We start from the raw sequence: 27,181 nt of genomic DNA, 5'->3' as shown, positions 1-27,181 counted from the left end.
GAAATATTTTAATCAAAAAAAGTGATTTACAAAATAAGCAAGAATTAAATTGAAAATGTTCAACATTTTCATTAAAATTTCTGGCAGTTTATAAATATAAAAATTTATTTTTATGCCCACAAAAATTTTACAGTTCGTTCAAGATTAATAAGATACTCCAGATGCTCACAGTCAACAATACCTATAGGTCTTGACAATGCAATGCCTTGTAAATCAGGCATCTTTCTTAACTCGTCAGAAATGAAGTTAGCCAAAACCAATTCTTCTGCTTCTAGTCCTCTGATATTCAGATATCTATCATGAAACAGATTACATTAGAGCAACATACAGAGAAAATAAATTATTGTGAATTAAAAGAAAACATTTTTTGAAACTAATTTTCAGAAGGTTAGTGAAAGAAGTTATTTTCTGACCATTCCCATCTCTAAATACAAGTGTTTTTCTGTTTAAAATAATCAGTACTTTCAATTGCTATTTTTTAAAATTTTTAATCAAATTTGACAAATTTTCTGCACATATTTGTTTTAATAGTAATCAAATACTAAATTTGTATTATGACTTCAAAGAAAGCTGTGAATAAAAATACGTAATTTTATGTAGAAAACTTTGTTTTCTGCAGTGTATGCAATCGAGGGGCTGATATAGGGAAGACTAACTCACCAATTTTGAGTTTTTCGTTTTTTCACGGAAAAAACAGCAAATGCTCAAGCCAATGACATGGAAGTAACAGTTAGCCAATTGGCAAATTGGTTTTTAGTTTCTAGAAGCGACGGAAAATGGTTCACAATGCTTTGCCTCAGGTTTTTTGCTTCCCCTATTAAATTCACTTTTTGTGACTCACTGTCTTCCCTGTGTCAGCCCCTTAATTGTTTATTTCGTTTAAGTTTGGGGGGGGGAGGGCAAAGGTAAACATGCAGTTGATTTTTTTACCACTTTTAGATAGCTGTCGTCTACTGAAAATGATTTAATGAGCTATAGCTTCAGATGCTGCACATTTAAAACATGAAACTTTTAATCAACATGCTTTCAATGATGGGCACCATGCTAAACTTTCTGTTAAAGAAATTTTGTTCAAAAACTGTTTAATGAATTTTAGAAACAAAATTAAAAAAATAAGACATTTAGAGGACACTGTTGGAAATGCCTCTGAATAAATCCCTAATGAACATACCTCAGAAAACACATGGTACACAAAACAAAGTGCCAAGCACGATTCAATGCATGGTTGCCACATAATAGTAACTATTAAAATTAATATTTTAACTGAGGGCTCTTTCTGAAATTTAGTGAAATTCACATGGTCTTTCTTGGGGGAAAAAATAGTGCCATTAGAAATGCACAAATTCAGAACTAATTTGTTTTAAATGTTTGTCTGATTACATTCATAAAATGTATTTTAAAGTATAAGTTTGCTTATTCCAAAATAAGTGCTAAAGTCAGGGGGGGGGGGGAATAAAATTAAAAATTACTATAAGCAAAACAGACCATAAGACACTGGAAAGGAATTGGACACTAATATATTTAGTACAAACCACCGACTCTTCTCTAAATGTAATTCAGTTTTTAAAATTTTTATATTAACAAGGCTTTAGCAAACCCCCAGCACCTCAAGATTTGGGAATGGCAAGTAGGGAGAAGGGGTAATTTAACATTTGTAAAAAATTGGAAATGATCATGTAGATGCTGCTATTTAAAGGAAGTATAACATAAATGCATTATTGTAAAAACAACACAAAATAAAAGACTAATTAGTTTGAAACCACCTTTTAAAGAAAATTAATGTCTACCTTTTATTCATAAGAAATTCAAACCAAGCTTTTTTTGCCTAATCAAGTCTTCAACCATGACATCTACCCAATAAAAAAATGCATTTTCCAAAATATCCCCCGCCCCCAACTACAGAATTGATTATATCCATAAAGTAACGCCATCTACATGATAATCTCAAAATGACACACAACGCCATCTTTCACTCACTCCTTTAAATAGCATTACCTATACGATCATATTACTTGCTACAAAAATAAAAATAAATAAATCCATTCAGATGTATGAATAAGCTTACTTGATATTCTTCATTGCACTAAGTTTCGGAAAGTTCTCATCCAGCAAAGACAATTTTGGAATTGACTTTTCGACTTGCAGTACTACTAAGTTATTGCTCATAGCCTTCATACATTCAGATAACCTAAACTCAAAAAATGGAAAGGGAATCAAACACTTAATATACACATAATATGATGAACATCTACCCAATTTTAGTTTTCAACAAATTTGTTATCAGATTAAATTTTAACATGAACAATCAAGACAAGAGCGCCCATATACAGGGGTAAGGGGGGGGGCTCAATCCCCCTTAGAAATGAGAACTTCATTGCTTTTAGCGCTTTCTTTTTTGCAAAAACGTATAAAATTTCTTTTCCAGTCATAATTGAATAAGTTAATAACAAATGTCAAATTTTAATATCTCTAATATGTACTGAAATCGGTTTCCATGGGGAAAATATTCTGCTAAACCACGGGAAAAATTTTTGAGTCCCCCCGCCATAAAATTTTGCATATGGGCGCCCTTGAATCAAGATGAAATTCTTTCTTAAGAAAGTTATTTCTTTCTTATCTTAGAAGTATTTGTTATAGTATGGCTCTGATAATTTGAAGCTTGACCTTGACAATGTTTACTTCTTTTTGAAGAGTTCAGTGAAAAGAAATCATGTTAGTTATGAGCTCGAATTAAAAATATTAATAATATTAAAATCCGAGTCATCTTAAAATTATTACGAAAGTAACCCAACTCAACTTGATGCCAATTACCCTCCCCTATTACACAAGAATGTGGTCCTAGTATGGATAGTAAAATATACCAGTGGTCTCCAAGTGCCCATCCCCCCCCCAAAAAAAAAAATCTCAACACTCTTTCCGTTTTTAGCTCTTTTTTTAATTTATTTTTTTAATTAATTAATTTATTTATTTATTTATTATTATTACTACTATTGTTATTATTATTTTATTACAAAAGTTCAGTGCTATGCCAATGAGAGACACACAAACTAAAATAAATGAAATGAAATATAAACAGAATACAATTAAATAAAATGAATAATTTAAATTTAAAATAAATCATTAAATAAATTTAAACCCCCCCCCCCCCCAATTTTGATGGTGCAATTTGCACCATAATCCCCCCTTGTGGGCACCCTTGGTGGTCTCAGTGCTCGTGCTTGTTTCAAGTGCCCCCTTTTTCACTTCATGCTCCACTACTCAAGAAAGAAGTAAAGACACATAATCACGGTCCTTCAATTTATTAGAGTCACCCTTAGACTTATTTGGATTTTTCTGGAGGGATGATCCAAGGTTGCAAAATTTGCACTTGATGCAAATTTTATCGGAAAACAACAAAAATCGTGCACTCCCCATTTATACATAAAAACATTAATCTTTCAAAGCTGGAGGGGGGGGGGGGGGGCTCCACTATACAAATGCGTTGAACTCTGTGATATGAAGTAAAATGATGTAATGTTAACTGAGCCTCAGAATGTTAAGAAATGACAGCTTGCAGCTTTCTCAAGTTTAATTAAATTGTTTTATACCTAAATGTTTAATTATATGCACTACAAAGTTGCAATTGTCAAAATGAAAGAAAATTTAAGGATATAAATATCTGCAATATCAGTGTATGTGTATTGAGCCTAATGCGTGAACTGCCAATCTTCAATGGTGGATTTACCGTTTCAAAAATCTCAGGATTGTGAGGCACCCCCCCCCCCATGAACGTATGGGCTTTGAAGGGATGGGGAGGGTGGGGAGTTAAAAGAAAAAAACAGCATAAATGTTTTACATAGTTCTGTGATAGACAAAGGGGCCCCAAAAAAGCATTGCCGTAGGCCCTCGAACCTTTAAATCTGCCATTGTCAATCTTTTTTTCAATATTTGGGATCACACATGTTTCTGATTGGAAAAGAAAAAGAAATATATTTTCTTTAAGCATGTCAGTGTTAAAAACTGCATGAAGAAAAAATTAGTGACAGTAACAATATGAGCATATTCAACTTCAGGTATACAAATTGTTTATATTAAATCAACAGTAAATGAAGCTTGTATGATACATTAACATTTGTATCATTGATTTAAGCAGTTTAGTTAGCATAAAACAATTTTTCATTTCACTGGTTTAAATGTGTGAGTCAATAAAACCCATAACCACCAAAAAGTTTTATAAAAAAATTTAAAAAACAGTTCAGAAATGTCATCTAGAAAAATAAACGCATGGAAGCATTTTAACAATTCTGCTCTTAAATACTTAGATTTTTTTTTTTTTGCATCACTTAGTTTAACATTATAGCCATGTGTATGTGTGTGTGGTATTTGATTAAACCATATTTTAACATTATGAACACTAGTTTGTTGCACAAAGAAGTAAAGAACTATTAGTATAACAAATATTAATGAATAAATATTTAAAAGATTTCTTTCATCTTGACAATGGCATTCAATTTATGGTTATATCTTATTTATACATTTAAAAAAATCATAGTTTTTGAAGTGAACTTGTTTTTGATAACTTGAAATTAATAGAAATAGAGTTTGTAGAAAAAAAATATCATAGAGTACAGCATATTTAAGAGAATAAGGAATGCATGTCTGTAGCTTCCTGCAAATTTGCATATTAACATCATATTATTTTCTTCTACATTTCATTACAAAAGCATTCATTTATTTCTTGCAGTTAAACATTATTAATGCAAAATTCATGGGACTGCGATAATTATTTCAAGTTAATTGGATTTTATGTTATCTGATTAATTATTAAGTGATTGCTAACTCATGGGACCAGAAAGTAGTTCATGTGAAATGATTTTTCATGTTGAGGGAGTTCCAGTTAACGAAGTTTCTGGAACTGCATTTGTTTCAGCATTGAAATTATTAAAAATAAACATTGAAAGATGCACTATAAGGTTTTTCCTTCTACAACTGCTAATATCTTTGAAATTTCTGCCATTAGAAACATATTATAGTAGAAGACTATCTTCTTCTTCTTACTTATCTCTCTATTCTATCAGATCAGATCCATGAGGTTGTTGGCCTTAATCAACTTCAAGACAGAAGCAGGTCTCTTCAGTAGATCCTCGCGTACCAAACCAACACGAAAAATCATATGTTGTGCAGTGGCCTCTTCAGTATGACATTTGGTACAAATTGGGAAAGTCCTATTACCATGGGAAAATCTGAGGGTTTTTAGATGACCTGTGCTCAGGCGAGTCAAAGCAGTTATAATAGACTATTATAATGCACACCTTTTGGGACCATAGGTTTTGGAGTTATACTAATCATTTCACAAATACAGAAAATAATACTCAGAATGTATCAAAATATTTGCACATTCGAGTATGTTGCAACTACAATGAGAATTAAAGCTCAAATTATACAATTCGAAAGATATATACTATCATCTTTACTAATAATAAAGCTGAAAGTCTGGATGTCTGCAGGGTTGGCTTTCTGCCGGCAGAAACTTGTTTTTGGTGTGCCAGTGGCAGAAACTGGTTATAACCGGTAAAAACTGGCAAAAACTTAAAAGTGTCTTTAATAACTTAAGTAACTACTAAATGATGTTTGTTTAAGTAAACAAAAAAGTTACACTTCATTTCATCATTTTAAAAAATAAAATCTTATGCTAGTTACCTTGATTTAGTTCGGATAAGGGAACTTTTCAATTGCGGCAGATGCTCACAATATTTGGATTAATCTACCAAAGGACGAAAGACCATATCGGTGCTTAGGAAAGAGGAGTGACATACAGAATTAAAACAGGCACTACTGATTGCAATTTGCTCGTTTATACGAATCATCTAAATTGCTTGTGGTTGAAATTATCATGTGCTTCAAGAAGAAAGTAGCAGAACTTTACTTGCTAATATTAACGTCGATTTTGAACCAAATGTCACAGCTTTGCAAAACAAGTTGGCCCCATTTCTCAAAACTTATTTTTGAAGTCAGGTCTTTCCCACGACCCCAGTTACTGCATGGTGAACCAGTTAGAAAAAAATATACAATAGATGAAAGTTTCACGAATATTACTTGTTCCTCGATGCGTTGCCTGCTAGCTCTTCTGTTGCAAGCATATTCTAAAGTTTCTCATTTGTCCATATTAAATCGAGAAACTGTTCAGATTTTAGAAACCACGTTTTCTAAGAGGCAAGTGCAGGATCCAAACAATGTAACATTTGATTTTGAATTGTGATAATATTGTAATTCAATTATGCTTTGGTTAGCAAATTAATATTTTTTTCATGCATTTCCATTGTTATGTCAATATTTTTTTTTTTTTTTTTGTCATTTTGTGAGTTTTTGCCAGTTTCTGCCACAAATATGGTAGAAAGTTGTTTTTGCCATGCCGGTTTTAACTGGTTTCTACCAGTGGTTTTAACTACCTTGGCAGAAACTTACCAACCCTGGGATGTCTGGATCTCTGTGAGGCGCATAGTGCCAAGACCGTTTGGCAGATTTTCATGAAATTTGGCACAAAATTAGTTTGTAGCATGAAAGTGTGCACTTCGAGGCGATTTTTCGAAAATTTGATTTTGTTCTTTTTCTATTTCAATTTTTAAAACATTTTCCCGATCAAATTTATCATAAGATGGACGAGTAAATTATCAAAGTTATCATAATGTGGAACCGTAACATGGGCAAGCCAATTGGCGAGAAATTTACCATACATTATTGTTAAATATACAGGCGAACCAAAAGACCTTTTAATTTTCTACTACGGGCAAAGCCCTGCGGGTACCACTAGTTCACAAATAAATATGTTTCATTATCAAAAAGAAAGTGTATTAATTGTGCATTTTTGGTAGCTTCATCATGGTTAACAGCTGCATTTTTAAGAACAATCTGGCACTTTTTTTACTTTAAATACTAATTATAATATAAAAGCTTTGAATTAAGATCAGAAAATGAAAAACTATTTAAAACTTAATTTGGCAAAGAACAGTAATGTTTGCAAGGCAAAATAGAGTACTTTTTTAAACTGAAAAGCTTATTGTTTACTTCTGAAAATATTCGTTTTATAGGTTGGCATTATAAAGGTATTCTACTGTACTTGTTTTAACAAAAATTGGTTGGACATAATAAGAACTAGCATAATCCTAATTTCTGTAACTCAGAGCCAAAAGGATGTAAGTCACATTATGATGATCTTTCAGGAAAGACTTTTTTCCTAACGCATGAAAAGGATGGGACGTGCGTTCTTTTAACCCTGGTAAAAAATGGAAAAGGATTTGTTTTCAAATAATTACATTCACATGGCTCAGTGCAGAAAAGACTCCTACATACAATGCACAAATAAACGGAAAATCGCAATTTTTGGACTTGTGTCACTTTGGCTCTGACGAACAGATTTAATGTTTTAATGCTTTTTAAATACAAATGGAAAGTATGTTATTCTGAAATGACATACCATGATAGATTGAGTCTGTTGTAACTTAAATCCAAACTTTTCAGCGTAGTCGATAATGGGAGCTCAGTCAAGAATGAGAGGTCGTCACTTGTAAGTTCACAGGAAGACACATCAAGTAATTGCAGTTTCCCTCGATGAACAATGCAACAGTCAGAAACACGTTCCTCACTTTTAGCATAAGTAAAATCATTTCTGCAGAAGTTCTTAAACAAGATATGCATACATGATGAAAGATTGTTTCCATTCAAACGGATTCTTTGCAGGTTAGGTAAACTATTGAGTGTCTCAGCTAAGGCATGTAGAGAACCAGGTTCCTCTGCTAACTGTATAGGCACATAAGATAAGCTGAGAGATCTCACATTCTGAAATTTTTTCAACATTAAACAAGTCCTAGTCAGAGAAGGATGAACTGAAGCAAAGTGTAATGAAAAGTGACATAATTCCTGAAATAATAAAATGTACTGTCACTTAGATAAAAAACACATGAGACACAATTTTCAGTTCCAGTTATACATTTTTTATTCAAACACTGAAGTAATAATTAAATGAATGAATTACCAATGTTTTGATGCATAAAAATTGCAAATTACTGCAGACGCATGTTTTGGTGTTACAAAGGACACCTTTTTCAATGCAAAGAAGTGTGAGCTTTCTGATGTGTGAGTCTTGTTGTTTTCCTGGGATGACTTTTCATCAAGAAGTTCACACTTCTTGCATTGAGAAAGGTGTTCCTTGTAATACTGAAACATGCATTTGCAGCAATTTTATATTTTTGTGCATAAAACGTTGGTCATTCATTCATTTAATTTTCAAGCACAAAGGTATTTATTTGTTACTCGAGTAACAACTTTGGCCATTCAGACCAGAAAGTCGAACATACATTCCTACAAAAAGATAAACAATGATAATCACATATTTTAAATGAAGAAAAGTAAAACAAGAACTTAAGGGGACCATTTATTCTTAAAAAGGAGCGTTCAGAAACAGTTCTAAATTTTGAGACAGAAAATGCATCAGCATTTATAAAATTTTCAAAATAAATGAGTGAAAAACTTTTTTTTGCCTTAAAATAATGTAGCAAGGTGCCAAAAAAGAGAAAAGAAAATTGTAACTTAAATCATACAATGTATTTCACTGCAAAATGAATATGTTTTTATACTAACACTTTAAAAATATTTTTTTTGTAAAATGTAAACTTGCTCATATTTTATTAGCAGTTGTAATTTCATAAATATTTTTCAACAAAAACATATTCTTTTATATTTAATAAATACAGTGAAGCACCGTTTATACGTTTTTGAAGGGACCGTATGAAAAAAGCGTATAAATGAAAAAACATATAATAGGTCTACGTTGATGTGTATTAAACTCTGCAGGGACCAATTTAAAAAAAGGTGTAATTGATAAAAACATATAAAAGAGAAACATATAAACAGTGTTTCACTGTACGTCATAATTTTTAAATTTAAATATTATATATAAATAAAGTTCAACAACACATTTTACTATAGATCCAAACCCGATTTTAAAATGAAACCACATTAATAAAAACATTAATACTTATCAGCATATCTAACAAAATATTTTTTGTTAATGGTAAAAAAAAAAACATAAAGCTAGTATTCATAGATATATCATTAACAGGTGGAACAAGTTGTCCTTATTATTCCGGTCTTTAAGTTTAGCCAGCTGGGAAACATAGCATGTAACAAAGAGCAGAATGCTTGGATGCATCAATAGATTATATTGAATTATTTTTAAGCAAATTCCATCATTAGTATATGAAGTGCTTTGAAGTATGCTGTACAGTTTTCGTCTCCTTATCAAACAAAAGGCAAACGTTCACAGGAGGGCTGCTAAGTTAGCACAAGCACTCCAAGATTTAGATTACAACAAGGATTAAAAAGTTTAATACAGTAAACACCCAATTATTTGCGGAATAGGGTAGCAAGATAACCGTGGATAATCCAAATAATAGGTAAAAAATGATACTGTGTATACAATAGCTAAAAACACCGAAACATATATATAAAGTATTACTAAAAACATTACACGAACTGACACTGAATATAAAAAAATATGCAAAATCAAAAAATGAACAATAACATAATCATAAGTTTTCAACAAAAAAACGAGCTGATGTGTGCATCACATAACTTCCTTTTACTCCAATTCAATGTCGTTTCCCCATTTCTGGCAATTTTAATATGATTCAATTGTTTACTTTATAAATATCACTAACAGTGGCCAAATTGAAACAGATTATTAAAAAAAAAATCGCCAAATTTGTCGCCAACTTGGCGACCAAAAGACTGGCGATATATCGCCAATTGTCCGCCAAATTATAACACCACTCGAGTTTGCATCGAAATTAACAATGATTTCTCCCCAAAAAGGTGCTAAAAACCTCTTTAGAATCACTCGAATGCAACCAAAAGGGGAGTTGCACAACTAGACCCCACTAGGAGTCAAAGTACCAATATTCAACTTTCTAGGACATTCCGTTCTTGAGTTATGCAACATACATACGCACATACATATGTACATACAGACGTAACGAGAAAATGTGTTGTAATTAACTCGGGAATCGTCATTATGGATATTTCGCGTGTCTATACGTTCTTAGGCACTTATCCACAACGTGGTTGAGTTGAAAAAAAAACTCAATATTCATTCAGGGGGTGAGTAAAGTGGAAACTAAGGTCGATTTTTGAGGGAACATTTTTTCGAGAATACAGTACTTCTTTTTTTGTAAAAGGAAGTAAAAATGTGAAAAGACCCCAGATAATCTGACCATCGGTTATTGGGAGTTAACTGTATGTGTAGTCTCCAGCAAAAGAGAGACAAAGGAGACAGGATGCAATTATTTAAATCTGTTAAAATGGAAGACTTTTATAGGATTCACTTTTGTAAATAAGTCAGAATCTGGGGCTGCTATTTCAAGCTTTTTAAATCTCACTACCAAACAGCTCGATCTTCATGATCACAGATCCGGATGAAACTCTGAATTTAGGTCAGTTCACACTAGATATGAACCCATGTAAAGCGGTTTGACAGCATAGGCCCTAGTTTGGCTGCAACCAGGGTCTAAAGTTGTTACTTGAGCCCAGAAAAGCAATGGTTTTTTCTTTGAAATTAAATTTTTTCACACTTTTCTTGCATTTGCATTGCAGTAAGAGCAAATTAAATGCATTTGCAACATAGAATAAATCTCCCCCTCCCCCCTTCGTTGTACTGACAAGAGACGCTGAATGTCTTGAGAGGGTAGATATTGTTTCAAAGTTTCAAATTCCAATGAAAACGCCATTGTAATTCTGGAGTCCTGCTAATCAATGTGGTTCAGATGAAAAAAACTTGAGGGTTGCGAATCTGGAAAAACTTTTGAATTTGGGTCAATTCGTACTAGATCAAGGGCACCCATATAGGAGGCCAAATGGGGGCTCAAGCCCCCCCCCCCCTAGAAATGAGAACTGCCTGGCTTTTAGTGCTTATTTCTTTGTAAAAATGTATAAACATTTCTTTTCCAGCCGTTAATGAATAAGTTATTAAAAATGTCAATTTTTAATATCTCTAATCTGTACTGAAATCGGTTTCCATGGGTAAAGTATTCTGCTAAACCATGGGGGAAATTTTTGAGCCCCCTTAAAATTTTGCATATGGGCGCCCTTTTACTAGATATGAGCCCAGGTAAAATAGTTTGAGTGTATAGGCTCTAGTTCAGCACCAAGGTGGGTCTATATTTGCTTGTTTGGCTCCAGAATTGCAATAGGGTTTTTTTTTTTAATTAGAAATTTTGGCATGTTATTTGTTCTTCGAATCTGTCCCGTCTCTTGTTAGTATAATGTAGGGGTGGTGAAATTCTTTCTATACTGTGAATAGCGTGAATGCATTCATTTAGGCGGGTACTGCAATGCAATATCAAGAAAAGAGTAAAAAAAGGTTAATTTCAAAGGAAAAATCATTGCTTTTCTAGAGCCAAACTAGAAACTTCGGACCCCCATTACGGCCGAACTAAGGCCTATGCAGTCAAACCGCTTCAACTGGGTTCATATCTAGTGGGAATTAACCCAAATCCAAAATTTCGTCCAGATCCGTGATCCTCAAGGTCGTGCCGTTTGGTAATCAGAGTAATCTTGAAATTAATTTAAAAAAAGCTGTAGGTTCAACATTGTTGAGGGCATTTTCCAATAGTTCATGAAAGCAACTGTTATTTGCAATGAGGTGAATAACTTTAGGAGAACTCTTGATCTTCATCAGAGATTGATACATTAGCTAGAGATAGCTTGAATAGGAGCAGAGCCTGCTACCTGTCAACACATGTATGACTTCAAACATATGAACACATACAGATTCTGGTATTGAATGAGCAATAAGAGAAAGAATTTTGTTAAAAGTCAGAAAAATTTAAATAGATAGTTTACAGCAATAATAGATTCAACTTATTTAATTACTTCCTTTATTAGAATAAAACTTTGATATTTTCCCTTCTAATTTGTTATTTTTAAATGGAACTTTGAAACTTCTTAAATTGAAAAACTTACATCTTCCCTCATTTTTTCAAAAAGAGAGATCAGGGAATCTTCAAAAAAGCGTTCATAGGAAAGCAACAAACTGGGAATAACAAAATTGACATTAGTCTCAGTTGCGGCTTCTTTAGCTTTAATCAAAGTCATTAGTTCTTCATAGCCATCAATAATGCACCCCATTCTAATAGTATCTGAAAGTAGATAAAGATGCTAATAAGAAAACTACTTCAAAAGTTTGCAGAGTCTGTTTACAATTTTATCAATTATCATGGTATTTGCAGAATATTTTTTTCAAAAGATATTTGTACTTAAAATAGTCAGTGAAGCCAGATTGATTGAACCCGCTACACTTTATGATGCCAGAGCTGTAGCAAATAGAAAACTATGAAGTTAATTATCAGTACTGAACTGTACCCGAGACATCACCAGGCACAGATTTAGAGAGGTGAATCTGGTGACTTTGCCCAATTTTGGGGGCCCTCATTTTGAAAGAGGTTATCCCAAAATTAGACAACTTGTAATAAAGCTGTCCCAAACATTTAAAACTTATAAATCATTTTCAATATTTTATGATTTTACCATCAATTCTTAGATTACACATTTAATTTGCTTCAAGAGTTCATTCTTGAATAAAATAAAGTGAAATAATTCATGTCTTAAATTAGTATGATGGAAAAAAAACTCTATTTCATTTTTTCTCTATAAAACTTCAAAACACACTAAGCAATTTCAAAAACTTTTGTTTTCATAAAATGTTTTGTTGCTATGCAATAGGTTTTACCATTTAATTAATAATTTTTGCAACTAATACCAATAGTTGGTCAGGTTGATAAAAAGAACATTTTCAACTGGAAATGTGTCGCTACAGTTAACATGTACTTGTACATTATGTATTTAATTGTTAATCAGCAAATAACTTGGAAGGCCCTCTATCAGCTAAAACAAAAGAGCCTAGTCTCCGGGACCTTAAAAAAATTAACAAATGTGACAAAACATTTTGCTTAAAATTGCTGATATCATTTTGGTAAGAGCCCCAGTTGCTGTTTGTCCCAGGGCCTCCACTTGGTTAAATTGGTTCCTAGACATCACCTTCGCAATTGTCAAGCTTAAAACAGGGAGGATCTTTTCAGACAGCTCAAGTGCAGGCACTGTCGGAGCATGCAGTTGAATTCAATACACCTTCTTAACGGTTGTGCAATGATATCTTTCCTTTCCAAGATGGACATTGAAGCTAATTTACTAATTTTCTATTTTACGCCATCAATTTTTTTTCAAGCCCAGAACTTTACAATGTGGGCTGAATATTTTAACCTGAATCACAGGCTTCATCATAACTTTGAAACAATTGTTTGTTGCAGTTTTTTTTTTTGATAATTTACGTTTCACTAATGCCGCCTATTTATTTTTAACCAAATTTTAGTGCAAAGAATTCTTATCCTATTCAATTTTATCGCAATGTAGAGCAAAGAGTTTTCTCAAATTTAGGATTTATTGAAAAATTAGTAATTTTGATCTCATTTCTCAAAATAAAGGCAGGAACTGGTGACAGCAAATTTTTTTTTCAAAGCATAAATATTTGAAAATTCACTTGAAATGAATCTCAAGCAAACAAAAGTTAATTAAATAAACTAAATTCTACCCGAAAGTTTGTTTATTTATTTTGCATCACAAAAAGAGGAGGAGGTACAGAAACGATAATTTATACTTTCAGTTCTACTCACATGTTGAAGAAACTTTGTGTCCCTTGAGATCATTTAAAAGGAAAGAACAAACTCTTCGAACAGCATTCAAATCTAGAAATAAATAAACAAATGAATCGGTCATAATTCATTAAACAAAGCAAATGTATTTAGCGTTTTCCATGTTGCTCATTAAAGTTCTTAAACATTCACTCAAACATGACTCTTACTTATACTGATGTTATGATTTAATAACAGATTTTCATAAAATACATTTATATTTCAGAATATCATGCTCAAAATTTTGCAAATAAATTTCATATTCATGAATCTACAAGCCATTTTCTCCAGATGGGGGGGGGGGAGAAGTGTATATTCAGGAATATTTTCAAAAAAACTAAAACTCACACTCACAATATCTAATTTATTAAAATTATTTTTTCACTAAAGTGCTTTCACCCATGGATTATTAATGCTCATTTTTGGATGATAATAACTAATTTTTATAATACAATATATATTTACTTTTTTATCCACTTTAATAAAAAGTTTTACAAGGTGAAACACACCTTTTTGTAAACAATTGCAAAAATTCTAAAAGAGGGAAACTGACCCTTCTGGAGGATGTTCATGTATAAAAGTGGCAAAAGTATGATTTATTTATTTATTTAAATTGAGGATAACTTGTGTTGCAAGCAAGCACATGTTTTTGAATTCAAACACAATATCTAGACATCACACTTAAGATGTATTATAATACTGTTCAGATAAAGATTACATTCCACAAATCCCAAAAATGCCATAAAACAAGACTTTCTAAAATAAGAAATTTCAAAGAGTTTCAATTTGCTTTTTCTCTATTTTAGTTTTTATTTGAAGCATTGACGCCTGGTGCATCAAAAAAGTAGGGAGGGGGAGAGAGAGGGGGAGGCACCCAGAGAGTTGATTTTTTCTCCTTTTTCATAAAACTGAGCTATAAGTTATTAGATTTTTACAATACCAACAGAGTGTCCTCTAAAAAATCTGGAATGTGGTCTACAAAATTGGGAAGGCTGACGGCCGAAGATTCATCCCTTCCAATTAAAAGTTCTATTTTTAAGAATTAACACAAGAAAAAGTCTATTGACTTGGAATTTTTAGTTTTATTTTCGTGAAAGAAATCAATATCTATGTAAAAAATCAATTTTTACTGTTATTAAGTTAATTTTTAACTCTTAAAAGTAAGGGGGCAAGGCTCTTTTACTTTTGGAAGTGAGGGGACAGTTGCCCCCTTTGCCACTGTACAAGCTGCCAATGATTTGACAAACAAATGTTTTTTCTGATACGAATAAAAATTAGTTTTTTATATCAATGTTATCTAAAACTTTGTTCATGCTTTAAAAACTTTTACTAATAAAAATGTATCTTTTTTATAAAAGAATAAACTTACATCAAAAATATAATTTTACCAGATTTTTTTTTATTTGGGGGGGGGGAAGGGGGAGGAGTGGAATTTAAAAAAAAAATAAATAAAACATGAATCAGAACTGAATTCAGCAGCAGCAATTTAAAAATTGGTCAATCATTGTGCAAAGAATTGTTTGAAGTTAACTATTTTTAGAAGTAAGGAATTTCTCTTTCCTTAGTTTCAAATAATTTAATTTAATTTTTTTTCCACATATAATCAAAATTAGTAAGAGGCTACAAAAAGTGTTTACATATTTGGGCATCACAGGTTAAATAAAACAATTCATTTTATGTCTTTGTCAAAATTAATGTTTGTTTTCTCTTTTAAACCCTTTTACAAACCCTCCAGTTTTAAGAACAGCTCAAAAGCCCCAAATAATCTTTCAGCGAAATCGAAACAACACTATTTGATTTTATGAACATCATTTGTAGTCCCCAAAAGTCTGCAAAATGGAGTGTTATCAGTAGAATCAACGAAGTTGCAGAATCATGCTTATTGCCATTTTATAACAGCAAAAAATTTCAATTCAATTTTAATACTCATAGCAGATTTTAGTTTGCAAATTTAATTTATTAAGATCAAAATACAAGATTTCTAATTTTTCTCAACAGTAGTCGTAGTGAATAACAAAACAGGGAGAAAAAAATCTGCGAAAATTTTTAACAGCTTTTGCCGGTTCACACTTGGTTATTTGCAAATTAAAATTAGTTCCAAAAATATTTTGGTTAGGAATACTTTCACGTTTCCCCTTATTGTTTTGAAATATAGTCAAAAGTGGATTTTTGAAACAGCAGTTCCGAGAAATTACCGAAGGAAAGCCGTCAGATCCCCTTACCGTCACCAAAGACAGCCTAAATTTGCATTTTAAACTTCAATTTCAAAAACTTTCAATGAGAGACAATTGAATCTCCCTCCCTTTAGAAACTTCAACAAAGATAGCCCAAAATTAGGTGTTTAAAACTCCAGTTTCGAAAAATTTTTGGGAAGAGTGTCGATTCTTCCAAAGCTACGGTCACAAAAAATTGCTTCAAATTGATTTCAGTTTTGAAAGAATTGTAGGAAAGAACTCCAGCTTGCATTAGTACTTTCCCTGAAGCAGGGTTTGTACTCAATTTCAGAAATAAAATGAAGGAGTTTTGGAGGAGTTTAGAAGGAGTAAATTGAGATTTTGAAGCAGTACTAATGGGCTCTCCTTAAATGATTGATGTCACACTTTTTTCCAACATATTTGACACCCTTCCCCCTTTGTCACATTTCACCTCACTCATTCTCTTGTCACATGCCATATTTTTTATAAACATATTGTTATACTAACTGTCTTATGTCACTTTTTGTCACCCATTCTCTTTGCCTTGTCACAATTTCATGAACCTGTCTCCCCCTCAAGGCATGACATCACTTGTGGACGACCCTTTTTACAGTATTATAACTGCGATTTACAAAAACAATTGTTTTTTTTGACACAATCACTTATTATAGTTCATCTACTTATGTATTTTTAAATATTTAAATAACTAGGGGGCTCTGCCCCCTGCTCGCTAACGCTCACCAACCCCCAAAGATTGCTTCGTAATCTTATTTGCTTAGCAAAGATTTAAATCGTCAATTAAAAAGGAACAGATTAAAAACACATTATAAGCTCCCTTTGGATCAAAAAACACCCCTTCCCCGAGTTTCAAAATAACTTGTACCAACTTCCAGAGCCGTAAGGGCTAAGGGGCTCAGGAACATTGAAAAACTGCAGTTTTGTACGTTTGAAAAGTCGCTTTCAAATTCATGGTCTCTAGTAACATATTTTGCTCTTTAGCTTGGGGCTTAAATTGAGTTGAGCCTAAGCTTTTCTGCTAAAATTGAAACCCTTAAAGTTTATGAATAAGAAAGAAGAAACACGCGAATCGAAAAGAGGTGACTATGCCAACCCCAAATAAAACACCAATAATTTTAATGAAGATGAGATTATTCAAACTTGATTTTTAACAGCTTCTAACTTTATTTCCTATGAAGATAGAAGCTCAGTTTTTCAACCAAAGGTCGAGTTAGATCTGGAGTAAAAAATGCCGCTGTTTCCAGTCATGTCAAAAAGAAAATTGTGGGACAATTCCTTTACTTTTTACTGATAGATTTAATGAAGAAAGTAGTGCCTAACTTTTAGCTAAGCCTAAAAAAGTTCGAGATAAAAACGCAATTAACTCCCACCCTATTTAAGTTAGAGCATTGAAACAAAATTCTACCCTTTCCAACGATATATAATATTAATATGTGCAAGTAATTTTTTACCCTTTTAATAGGCAATAGGCAATTTACACAAAATTTGAGCTTAAAAAATTAATTACAAAAAACTACTTCGAATTTAAAAAAATAAAACCCCATGTGCACTCGAAGTAATTTTGTACAAAATTTCAAGGCTGTAGGCGCTATGGGGTCTCCTGGATGTACATCCGCCACAGACTTCCTTCCAGAATTTCTTGAAAACCTTACTTTTATTTACTACTAGTGATACCCGCACGGCTTTGCCCGTAATAGAAAAATCAAAAGGTCTTTTGGTTCGCCTGTATATTTACAAATAATGTATGGTGAATCTTCTCGCCAGTTGGCTTGTACCCATCTTATGGTTCCACGTTATGATAATTTCGTATCTCGCCAATTGGCTTGTGCCCATGTTACGGTTCCATGTTATGATAATTTCGCAATTTACTCGTCCATCTTATGATATTTGTTTTCTTAAAATTGGAATAGAAAAAGAACCACATCGAATTTTCGAAAAATCGCTTCGAGGTGCACACCTCCATGCTACATACTAACTTTGTGCCAAATTTCATGAAAATTGGCCACACGGTTTAGGCGCTATGCGTGTCACAGACATCCTACAGACATCCAGACATCCTCCGGACAGAGAGACTTTCAGCTTTATTATTAGTAATAAAGATAAAGATATAATAAGCCAAACTGACTTTCACTGCTGAGAGCATGGTGGAGGGAAAAGCAATAATCTTGAAATCACTTCATTAAAATCGCTCTTATACCTTCGCCCTTATGACGAAGGTAAGTTGTCCACCGAAGTATTTTAAGTAGTGAAGTCTCGAAAAAGTTCCTAATATTGTGATATTTGGCTTCAATTTCGAAAATTTTTCCATGCACCTTGAATATACCCGACTCTGTAGTCATTGCAACTAAACACAACCAAAGATTAACTAAAACAATTTTTTATACGCCAATTTCGATAATTTTCTGGGATAAATCTCCCAACCCTGCTTCCTCTCTTCCGTCCTTCTTCTGATGTCACCAAAGACAGACTATAAAATGGTACAGACAGACCAGTAAATTTTAGTATATCTATTACTTTCTTCAAAGATACAAATTGTACCTAAAGAGTTTCTTACCATAAAACTTGTCTTCCTTTTTATAAGTTCATCGTTCTTCTTCTTCTTTTTTTTTTTTTGTTATTTGAATCAAAATTTGACATAGAAATTTGAAGAAAGATTTATATGGACGTTAAAGATTAGTCAAAATATGCAAATTACTCTTTGAGGAGCGGCACATTAGGGCTTTGCACACGAGCGGCCGACACCCTAGGATCGGCCCTGAGTACTAGACAGTACTACCCCTGTTTGCTGTTGCTCACCAACCACTAAAGATTGCTTTGCAATCTTATTTGATCCCCAAAGATTTAAAGCTCTTGCTAAGAAGAATCAGATACATATGTTAGCGTTTCTCAACCTTTTTTCACCTGCAGACCAGCAAAAGCCATTCAAAAAATTTTGCACACTGACAAGTTTTTTTTTCTCCCTGTTTTGTTATGTTTTTAGCTTTTGATTTTCGCGAACTGATCATTAAAAACTTGTAAAAACATTTTTGCATCAATAATATGATTTTTTTTACAAAAGAATAACAAATGAATAAATAATTTTTTTTCCTTGGTATTAAAAAACTCACAATTGTTTTTAAAAGGTAATATGCATAGGTAATATGTATAAGGTTTCATAATAACTATACATAAGTGAATTTAACATGTGTGAAAAATTGCAAAGAATTAGCAAAATTAATGTTAAAAACGTACCATAGGGTATTGTTACATATAATAATTTATTTATTTTTCTTTGGTTATTTATTTATCTTTTTTTTTTCTTTTTGAGTAACTGAAGTCTTTTAACATCTAAGAGCAAAATCTATGAGGACCGGTCAAATTTTCTGCGGACTGGTCCCGGACCACTGGTTGACCCGGACCAACTGCTGCGTTAGAATACACAAACGAACAAAATATAAATGCTGTTCTAATTAATTGAGAAAATTGGAACAAGCTCAACCTGATATAGAAGAAAAAGCTCTTTTGAATGACATATGTTAAAGGAAGTGGGAATTTTTTCATCCCTTCAATAGGCAATTTAAGTGAAATTTCAGTAAAAGAAATTAATTAACAAAAAAACTAATTCAAAATATTTTTTTCAAAAATGCCCAGGGGTGCACACCCCACAGGCACGAAGTGCTTTTCTACAAAATTTCAAGTCTTTAGGTGCTATGGGGAATTCTCAATGGAGAATTTCACAATTCCTTTGACATTAATACTTTTTAAATATATTATCGACTCAGAGCAACAATAGGATACCTTAGTGTTATTCCTGGGATTAGATGTCTTAGTGTTGTTCTGAGGCGACAATATAGAGAAAACTGCTGAGTCGGAGCTGGAGTCGGAGGGGTAGCTTATTATCAAGGTGCTGATCTGAAGTATTAAAAAAAATTATGGCTAGCTCTAGGTTCTTGTTAAAAGTTGTTTTTTTTTAATGTCTAAAGAACAATAAACAAAATATGTAACTTAGTAGTATGAATACAAACTACAAAATTTTTTAGTATATAAAATTGAAAGTCAAAATCACAACAGCAGTACCATTCTTGTTATTCCTATTTTCATTAGGATGAAAAAATATTTCTGAAACATAACATTCAGTACATCATTAACAAAATACACAGTAAAAATACTTTTAGAATCAGGAAAACAAGCATGACTTACGCATTGGGAGTATATTTAAATCAAGAATGTGTAGATTGGTGTTGATGGTTTCCTTTTTTATTATTTTAAAATAAGATGACAAAGCAACCAAAGCATTGTCCTTCAAATTCACTAAGGAGTCGCATACTTCTTTTGTTGGTCTTATAAATAAATCGTGGCTCTTTATAGGCAATGGTAAAGGCAAAACAAACTTTTTCTCAGGATAAAATCTTATCAACTCACCAATCGAGAGTACTCTTCCTGAAATTAAAATAACAAAATTTGAAATAATTAAATTTTATTAAATTTTAACATGTTCATTACTGCTATATATATCCAGGAGTGCCCACAGGGGGAGGGGGGTGATTATGGTGCAAGTTGCGCCAAATTTTTGAAAGGGATTTTAAAATTCTTAAATTTTATTTATTGATTTATTTTTTATTTGAATTATTTATTTTACTCTATTTTATTCTGTTCATATTTTATTTCATTTATTTATTTGGTTTGTGTATCTGTGTGTATGTCATCGGTGCAGCACAAAACTTTTCTAATAAAATAATGATAATAATAACAATGAAAAATAAATAAATGAATAAAAAATATTTTAAAAAATAAATAAATAAAGAGAGCTAAAAATAAAAAAGGGAAAGAGGGTTGAGATAAATGGGGGGTTGCTATAACGAAAGGTCGTTGTAACGTATTACATTTTATTTAGTCATTTTTTAAAATTCACTAATAATTTCTCATAGTTATGCTTTGTTTTTTAAAGAGAATCCAAAAACTAACCAAATAACAAAATTAATTTTTTTAAAAATTTGTCAGTTTCTTTCTTTTTTAAAAAATTTTATGCTGCAATTGTAGAAGCTTGCTGCTTTTTTGACTTTTTCAAAAATATATAATTTCGAATGTCTACCTTTTGTGTGCGGTTTTCATCACTTTTTTGACCCTACACCAACCCATTTATAATTCTTTTCAGTGGAAATATTTTACCTTTAAAAACATAAAATGTTCAAATATTAGTTTTCGAATAGTTGGTCCTGAGCATAATACAAAAATTGAAACCTAATTCTGGATGTTATACTCGAACGAACGGCTCAGTTCTGACGCTCTAATGGACAGTAAAATACATTATTGTGGCAATTATTATTTTTTTTTTCACTTTAACACACTTAAGCAAACGAATAAGCACTCAAATTCAGCTCAGAGTTCAAATGGCAGTTATTGTCAAACTAATAGCTATTTGTACGCATCAGGTAAGTAGCAGGCATACAAGTTATTCTGTCAAGTAGCTAGAAGTTGGCAGTGTTAGTTGCTCGCTTGATGTGGGAGTAATTAGAGTCATGGATATCAGCCATGTAACACATGCTATAGTGATTGCACTTAGAGAACACACTTTTAAAACGTTAGAAGAAATGATCAAAATATGTGGAGTGAGAAAATCAAGTGTTGGAGGATATGACAGCGGTTTCAGACAACAGGAAATGCTGGAACCAACCGTATTGGAAAATGCAGTCAAAAAAAGATCAACTTCGGCTCATGACGAAAAAAGTTTGCATCGAATAAGTGTTATAAATCCTATTATCTAGTTTTGATCTGTCCAAGTCGATTATAGCAGCTGGTGTTGACATTGCACCTTCAACAGTTAAGTTCCACTTTAAGAAGTTCCAGTGAAGAACAAATATTAATAGCAAGATAAATAAAAGTATTAAAAGCAGAATATTTTTTACTAGGAGGATGAGACGTAAGTTTATGAGAGGAAGTAAAGAACCAGAAAATGGTTTGCGATAAGCAGTTGCTTCAAAACCGAATTCAGGACAAGAAATGAGAACATAAAGAAAGGGAATGCCCCCATAAACCTGTTCTTTCTCACAAAAAAATTTAATATGAGGATCAATGGATTTTAAAATTAGGTAAAACCTCAACATTCTTAAAACTGATTCTGGTTCATTATTTATAACAAAACAGTCACAGTGTAAAACTGAAACTGCAGTTTTTGGAACAGGAAATTCCATGCAAAGGTCAACCTTAGGTCCAATTTTAAAATTTTAAATTAAATAATTTTTATTGTTACCATTTCAAAGAAAAAGGTTGAAATGGCATTAAAATATGAAAATAATTTATTATATTTGTATTTTTAAATATTTTTTATTACCCCTCCAGTAAGAAAGGAAAAGTGTAGTTAAGTAATTTTGAAACTAATTTTACTGCTCTCTTAAGCAATGAAATTCCAATAATTTTTTCTTCTTTGATTTGTATGTTGTAGAGTAATTTTTTACCTTTAATTATGATAAGAAAATTTATTGAAAAAAAGTTATATTTCCTATAATCCAAATGTAATCATAGAATGCAGGAGTTACGTCTGTCACAAAAAACTTGAGTTTTTTAGTTTTTTACAAAATGTATTGGATGTATGCACACAAGGCTCTTATTTCTTTTTATTTACACTAAAATGAAGACTTAACAGAAAATTTGGAGAAAAATTTAGATATCTAAGCAAGAAGAAAAGAATTTAAAACTTGCCATGCCTGTCACACTAGTCATGCAATTGATGAAACAACAAAAGAAACAGTTGAAAGTTTCTTTACTAGTGATGGTATATCTAGTCAAGCTCTAGGTCTTAAAAAGTTCTGCATTATAAGGAATAAAACTGGAAAATGAACTTGCAGAAAAGGTACTTACAACTAACGATCAGTGAAGCATATCAGCTTTTCAAAGAAGAATATCCCTTACTTAAAATTGGATTTTTAAAGTTTGCAAGTTTAAGACCAAAACATGTTTACTTAAGATCAGATACACCTAATAATATGTGTTTATGTTATGTTATGTTATGTTAATATGTGTACCACGAGAATATTCAGTTAGCTTCATCAGTATTGCTACCAAACACATCAACAGAATTAGTAAAACTTATAGTAGTTCGCAATGATGAGAAAAAGAATGCATGCTTCAAACGAGCAATGAATGTAAAGATTTACAATAATATAAAAGCTTTGTAAAAAACTTTGATGAAGATCAACTTGGATTAAAAGTCTCCTACAAAACAGTGGATAAAGTCTGATGCTGAAATCCCTTTAAGAAGCAAACACTCAGATCTTTTATATGATGTCTTGAACCTGTTAGAAAAACAGCTGAAATATTTCTTGTGGCACGTTTATGTGAGACGTATACAAGCTAAAGCCTTCAAAAACTTAAAGGAAAATTTACCTTATGTTACACTTTTAATCCAAGTGGATTTTAGTGAAAATTTTTGCCATGCATATCAGGATGAAATTCAGTCTGCACACTGGCAGAACACTTCATCTACATTATACACGACGATGGTGTATTACCGTCAAAATGAGAATGCTACAGAAGTCAGTGCTGAGCCTTACGTAGTCATATCCGATTATTTACAACATGGTAAGTATGCAGTTACTGTTTTCAATAATGTAGTCATTGAGAGCTTTATGAAAAACCACCCAGAGTTTAAAATAATGAGATTAGAGTTTCAATCTGATGGAACTGCTCAGCACTTCAAACAAAAATATACAATTTACTCTATGACTACAAATAAACTTCCAACAGCCTGGCATTTCTCAGCTACCTCACATTATGAAAGGATGCATTGATGGATTAGGTGCAGAGTACGTGATGCTACCCGAGAGTGAAATATAGATCCCAGAACCTCAGCACAATTTGCTAAAGACGCAAAGACATATTGTCCCCAGGGATTAACATATTATATACTTCAGAACAAAGTATATTAGGAATGAAAGATAATCTGGACAAGACATGGACTTTCGAAAATAATGAAATAAATGGTAGGAAATTCAGCTACACTAAGTGCCCATTGTTTTCTACCACGTTCTCATGGCAAAGATCCCAGAACCTCAGCACAATTTGCTAAAGACGCAAAGACATATTGTCCCCAGGGATTAACATATTATATACTTCAGAACAAAGTATATTAGGAATGAAAGATAATCTGGACAAGACATGGACTTTCGAAAATAATGAAATAAATGGTAGGAAATTCAGCTACACTAAGTGCCCATTGTTTTCTACCACGTTCTCATGGCAAAGTCTTCTACAGCCTCACATCTGGATGTGAAAGGGGCAGAGAATTTGATTTTGAAACAGGAAAGTGTGTAACTGAATGTGAAAAAAATTCTACCAGCACAGCTCTTACAAATCCAGATGTCAATTTGCAGTGTGGCAAATGGGTAACAGTTATGTATGACAACATGAAGTTTCATGGACTGAAAATAGAGATAGCAAAAGGACAGTTCAAGCAGTGTTGCCAGATTGGGGGAATTTTCCCCATTTTGGGGAAATCTGGCGCTCTCTGGGGAAATGGGTTTTGAGGGGAATTCTTTGGGGAAAATTTTCTTCTTGGGGAAAACCTGGGGGAAAAAAAACCTCGGGATTTTATTTTTATTATTATTATTTTTTTTTTTTGTATTTAAATTCTCGTCTTGACATCTTGGTAGTTACATTGTTTGTAACAAACAGCGTTGGTTTAGCTTTGCTCAACTTTATGGAATTCGCATTTTGCATTATGTGGAACATTATGCTACGGAATTCGCATCAATGTTCTGCGTGAGTAACTAGTTTTGATACGTGAATAAGGTAAAAATAAGTGTGATGAAGAATGTTCTTGGATAAATACATACAAAAATCATAGTTTAACTGTACATACAGAAGCAGAGTAGTAAATGCGAGTAGAAAAAAAATTTGGTTATTTCTTATCTTTCGGTCAGGCGCTTGTATTTATGACTTGTGGCACCCGCACGGCTTTGCCCATAGTAGAAAATCAAAAGGTCTATTGGTTCCCCTGTATATTTACAAGTAATGCATGATGAATTTCTCGCCAATTTGCTTGCCCATGTTATGGTTCCACGTTATGATAACTTGGTAATTTACTCGTCCATCTTATGATTATTTTGCTTGGGAAAATGTTCTTAAAACTGGAATAGAAAAAGAACAAAATTGAATTTTCGAAAAAATCGCTTCGAGGTGCACACCCCCATGCTATAAATTAATTCTGTGCCAAATTTCATAAAAATCGGTCAAATGGTCTAAGTATGCACGTCACAGAGATCTGGACAGAGATACTTTCAGCTTTATTATTAGTAAAGATAAAGAAAGATAAAGATAAAGAAGAAAAAAAAAAGCAAAAATGGGAAGAAAAAAAAGTTGGGGAGTTTTATAAGAAAATTTGGCGGTTTGGGAAATTATTATTATTTTTTTAAGAGACAAAAATATCAGAGGAAGTCGATTCATTTTATGAAAATATTAGTGGAAAAATAATTTTTGAATTTGAGGAATTTTGATAGAAAACATTGCTTTTTGGGGAAAAGTTGGAAGGGAATTGGGGAAATCTGGATTTGACTATCTGGCAACACTGAGTTCAAGATAAAATGTTTGGAGCAAACTACATCTGGGCAGTATAAGTTTGAATCTGATAATAATGCTGAGTGGTATAAAAGAGAGGAGATAATCACTAGTGCTTACACTCCCACTTTGATGAACTCTTGCGGCTTTCATAAGCTTTAAAGAAATAGATATCAATTGATTTATAATAATTAACTAATGAAAACCGCTGTCACAAACTTAATTACATGTTTTAATCATTGTAATTATTTTTTTTTTTTAATTCAGAAGTGTCATGTCTATCACATTACAAAATACTTCTTTTTACTATAATTTATTTTAGAATTCATGTTTTTTATATGCTTTATTAATAAACTAGCTCTTATATTAACTATAAACAACTGTTTCTTATTTGTCATACAAATAGCTTCAGAGCTTTTCTGTGTTTGACAAACATCCTCTAAATTGATGTCCGTCTGTTGTCATGTCTGTCACGACTGCATTTTTGCCCCCAATTATTATTAACAATAATATTTTCTCACTTTTTCTCTGGTAAATATGTTGTTCACATCCGTCTGTATATTTCTGTATATTTTTATGAACAATGAAAACCTTTTACTGTATAATATTGGATTAGAAAGTTGTGTGAATGTCATGTCTGTCACTATGGAATTAGACGAACAGCTTAACCTCAAATTAATGCAGGTAAATATCACAAAGAATAGGGCTAAGTGGGTGACTACTGCCGATTCATCTCAGATAAAGGTTTTTGAACTTCGTTTTTTCAAAAGAATACAAATTGTTCATTTACTAGTCAGGCTACCCTAACGATGGTTTTAATTTTGGAGAGGAATAATTGGGGAGAAAATCTTTTTTATTTAAATAATCAGGAGTAAAAAAAAAAAAGATTTCTCCAACCTTCCTAATAACAATTAATAACCTGTTAAATAAGATGCATAAATACAACTTTTCAAAACAGTGTTTTTCAAAAACTTTGTAGCTAATGTTTACTAAGCTACTGGAAGTTAAATTATTCAATATAAAAGCATATTTTATCAATACTTTTTTCCAAGGCCTTTTCAAGTAATGCTTGATATACTGGCCTAGGCAATGTCTTTGTGTGATCTTTAAGCAGGCAGACATCAGTAAGAACTTTTTCGGCACACGATTCCAGTAGAGACTTAACATTATCGGATTCAGAAAGTGTAGCATCAAAGTTTATGTCAACACAAACCCATAACAGTCCGCTAGTCATGGATTCATACATTCAATTTTCTCCTCAAGAAAGAAACATAATCAATAACAATTGATCAAAATCAAATGCAAAATATAGATCACATTGGGACGAAAAAGGAAGATTTAAGCATTGTCACAAAACATTGAAATTTCATTATTTTACATTTGCGGCAGCAGTGTTGCGCTAATACAGGAAGAGACATAAGCTTTGAGTCTCTCCTCTTCGATACTCATCAAATGGTGCCATGGCATGGCTCTGATGTAGAAGCCAGGGCTGTGGAGTTGGACTGATTTTGGGGTAAAGGTATAGTAGTAAAGGTGTCGGAGTCGTCAGAAAATATGCCGACTCCGACATTTTTTTTTCTTTCCTTTTCACTGACTCTCCTTGCATATTTTAAAAGTGCGACAGATTCAGTTAACGTTTACTCTAGCATATAACCACCGATAATCATACACGCCTCGCTACAGCCGTCTATTTATATTCGGTTCTATCATCACCGCACT

At 32.3% G+C, this 27,181-nt stretch overlaps 1 protein-coding gene across 1 annotated transcript; it reads right to left on the bottom strand.

Annotated features, from left to right (window-relative positions):
- Window positions 1-26,855, bottom strand: LOC129229968 (uncharacterized). Its single transcript, XM_054864353.1, has 7 exons — window positions 26,504-26,855; window positions 20,111-20,350; window positions 13,701-13,772; window positions 11,995-12,170; window positions 7,454-7,896; window positions 2,066-2,188; window positions 1-294 (listed from the first exon to the last, which is right to left on the bottom strand). Exons 1-7 carry the CDS (start codon window positions 26,706-26,708, stop codon window positions 111-113), a joined length of 1,443 nt encoding a protein of 480 aa, XP_054720328.1. The 5' UTR covers window positions 26,709-26,855; the 3' UTR covers window positions 1-110.
- Between the last annotated feature and the right edge of the window lie 326 nt (window positions 26,856-27,181).

This window comes from Uloborus diversus, chromosome 9, assembly GCF_026930045.1.
Source record: "Uloborus diversus isolate 005 chromosome 9, Udiv.v.3.1, whole genome shotgun sequence".
NCBI lineage: Eukaryota > Metazoa > Arthropoda > Arachnida > Araneae > Uloboridae > Uloborus > Uloborus diversus.
The sequence above is the reverse complement of the archived record's forward strand: the minus strand, read 5'-3'. Positions and strand labels throughout refer to the sequence as shown.

Excerpts from the sequence above, each read along its gene's own strand:
- LOC129229968 (XM_054864353.1), bottom strand. The coding sequence starts at position 26,708 with ATGTATGAATCCATGACTAGCGGACTGTTATGGGTTTGTGTTGACATA. Across the intron at positions 13,773-20,110 it reads TTTAAATATACTCCCAATGC|ATTTGAATGCTGTTCGAAGA; the intron begins GTAAGTCATGCT and ends ATTTATTTCTAG. Across the intron at positions 295-2,065 it reads AGTGCAATGAAGAATATCAA|ATATCTGAATATCAGAGGAC; the intron begins GTAAGCTTATTC and ends GTTTCATGATAG.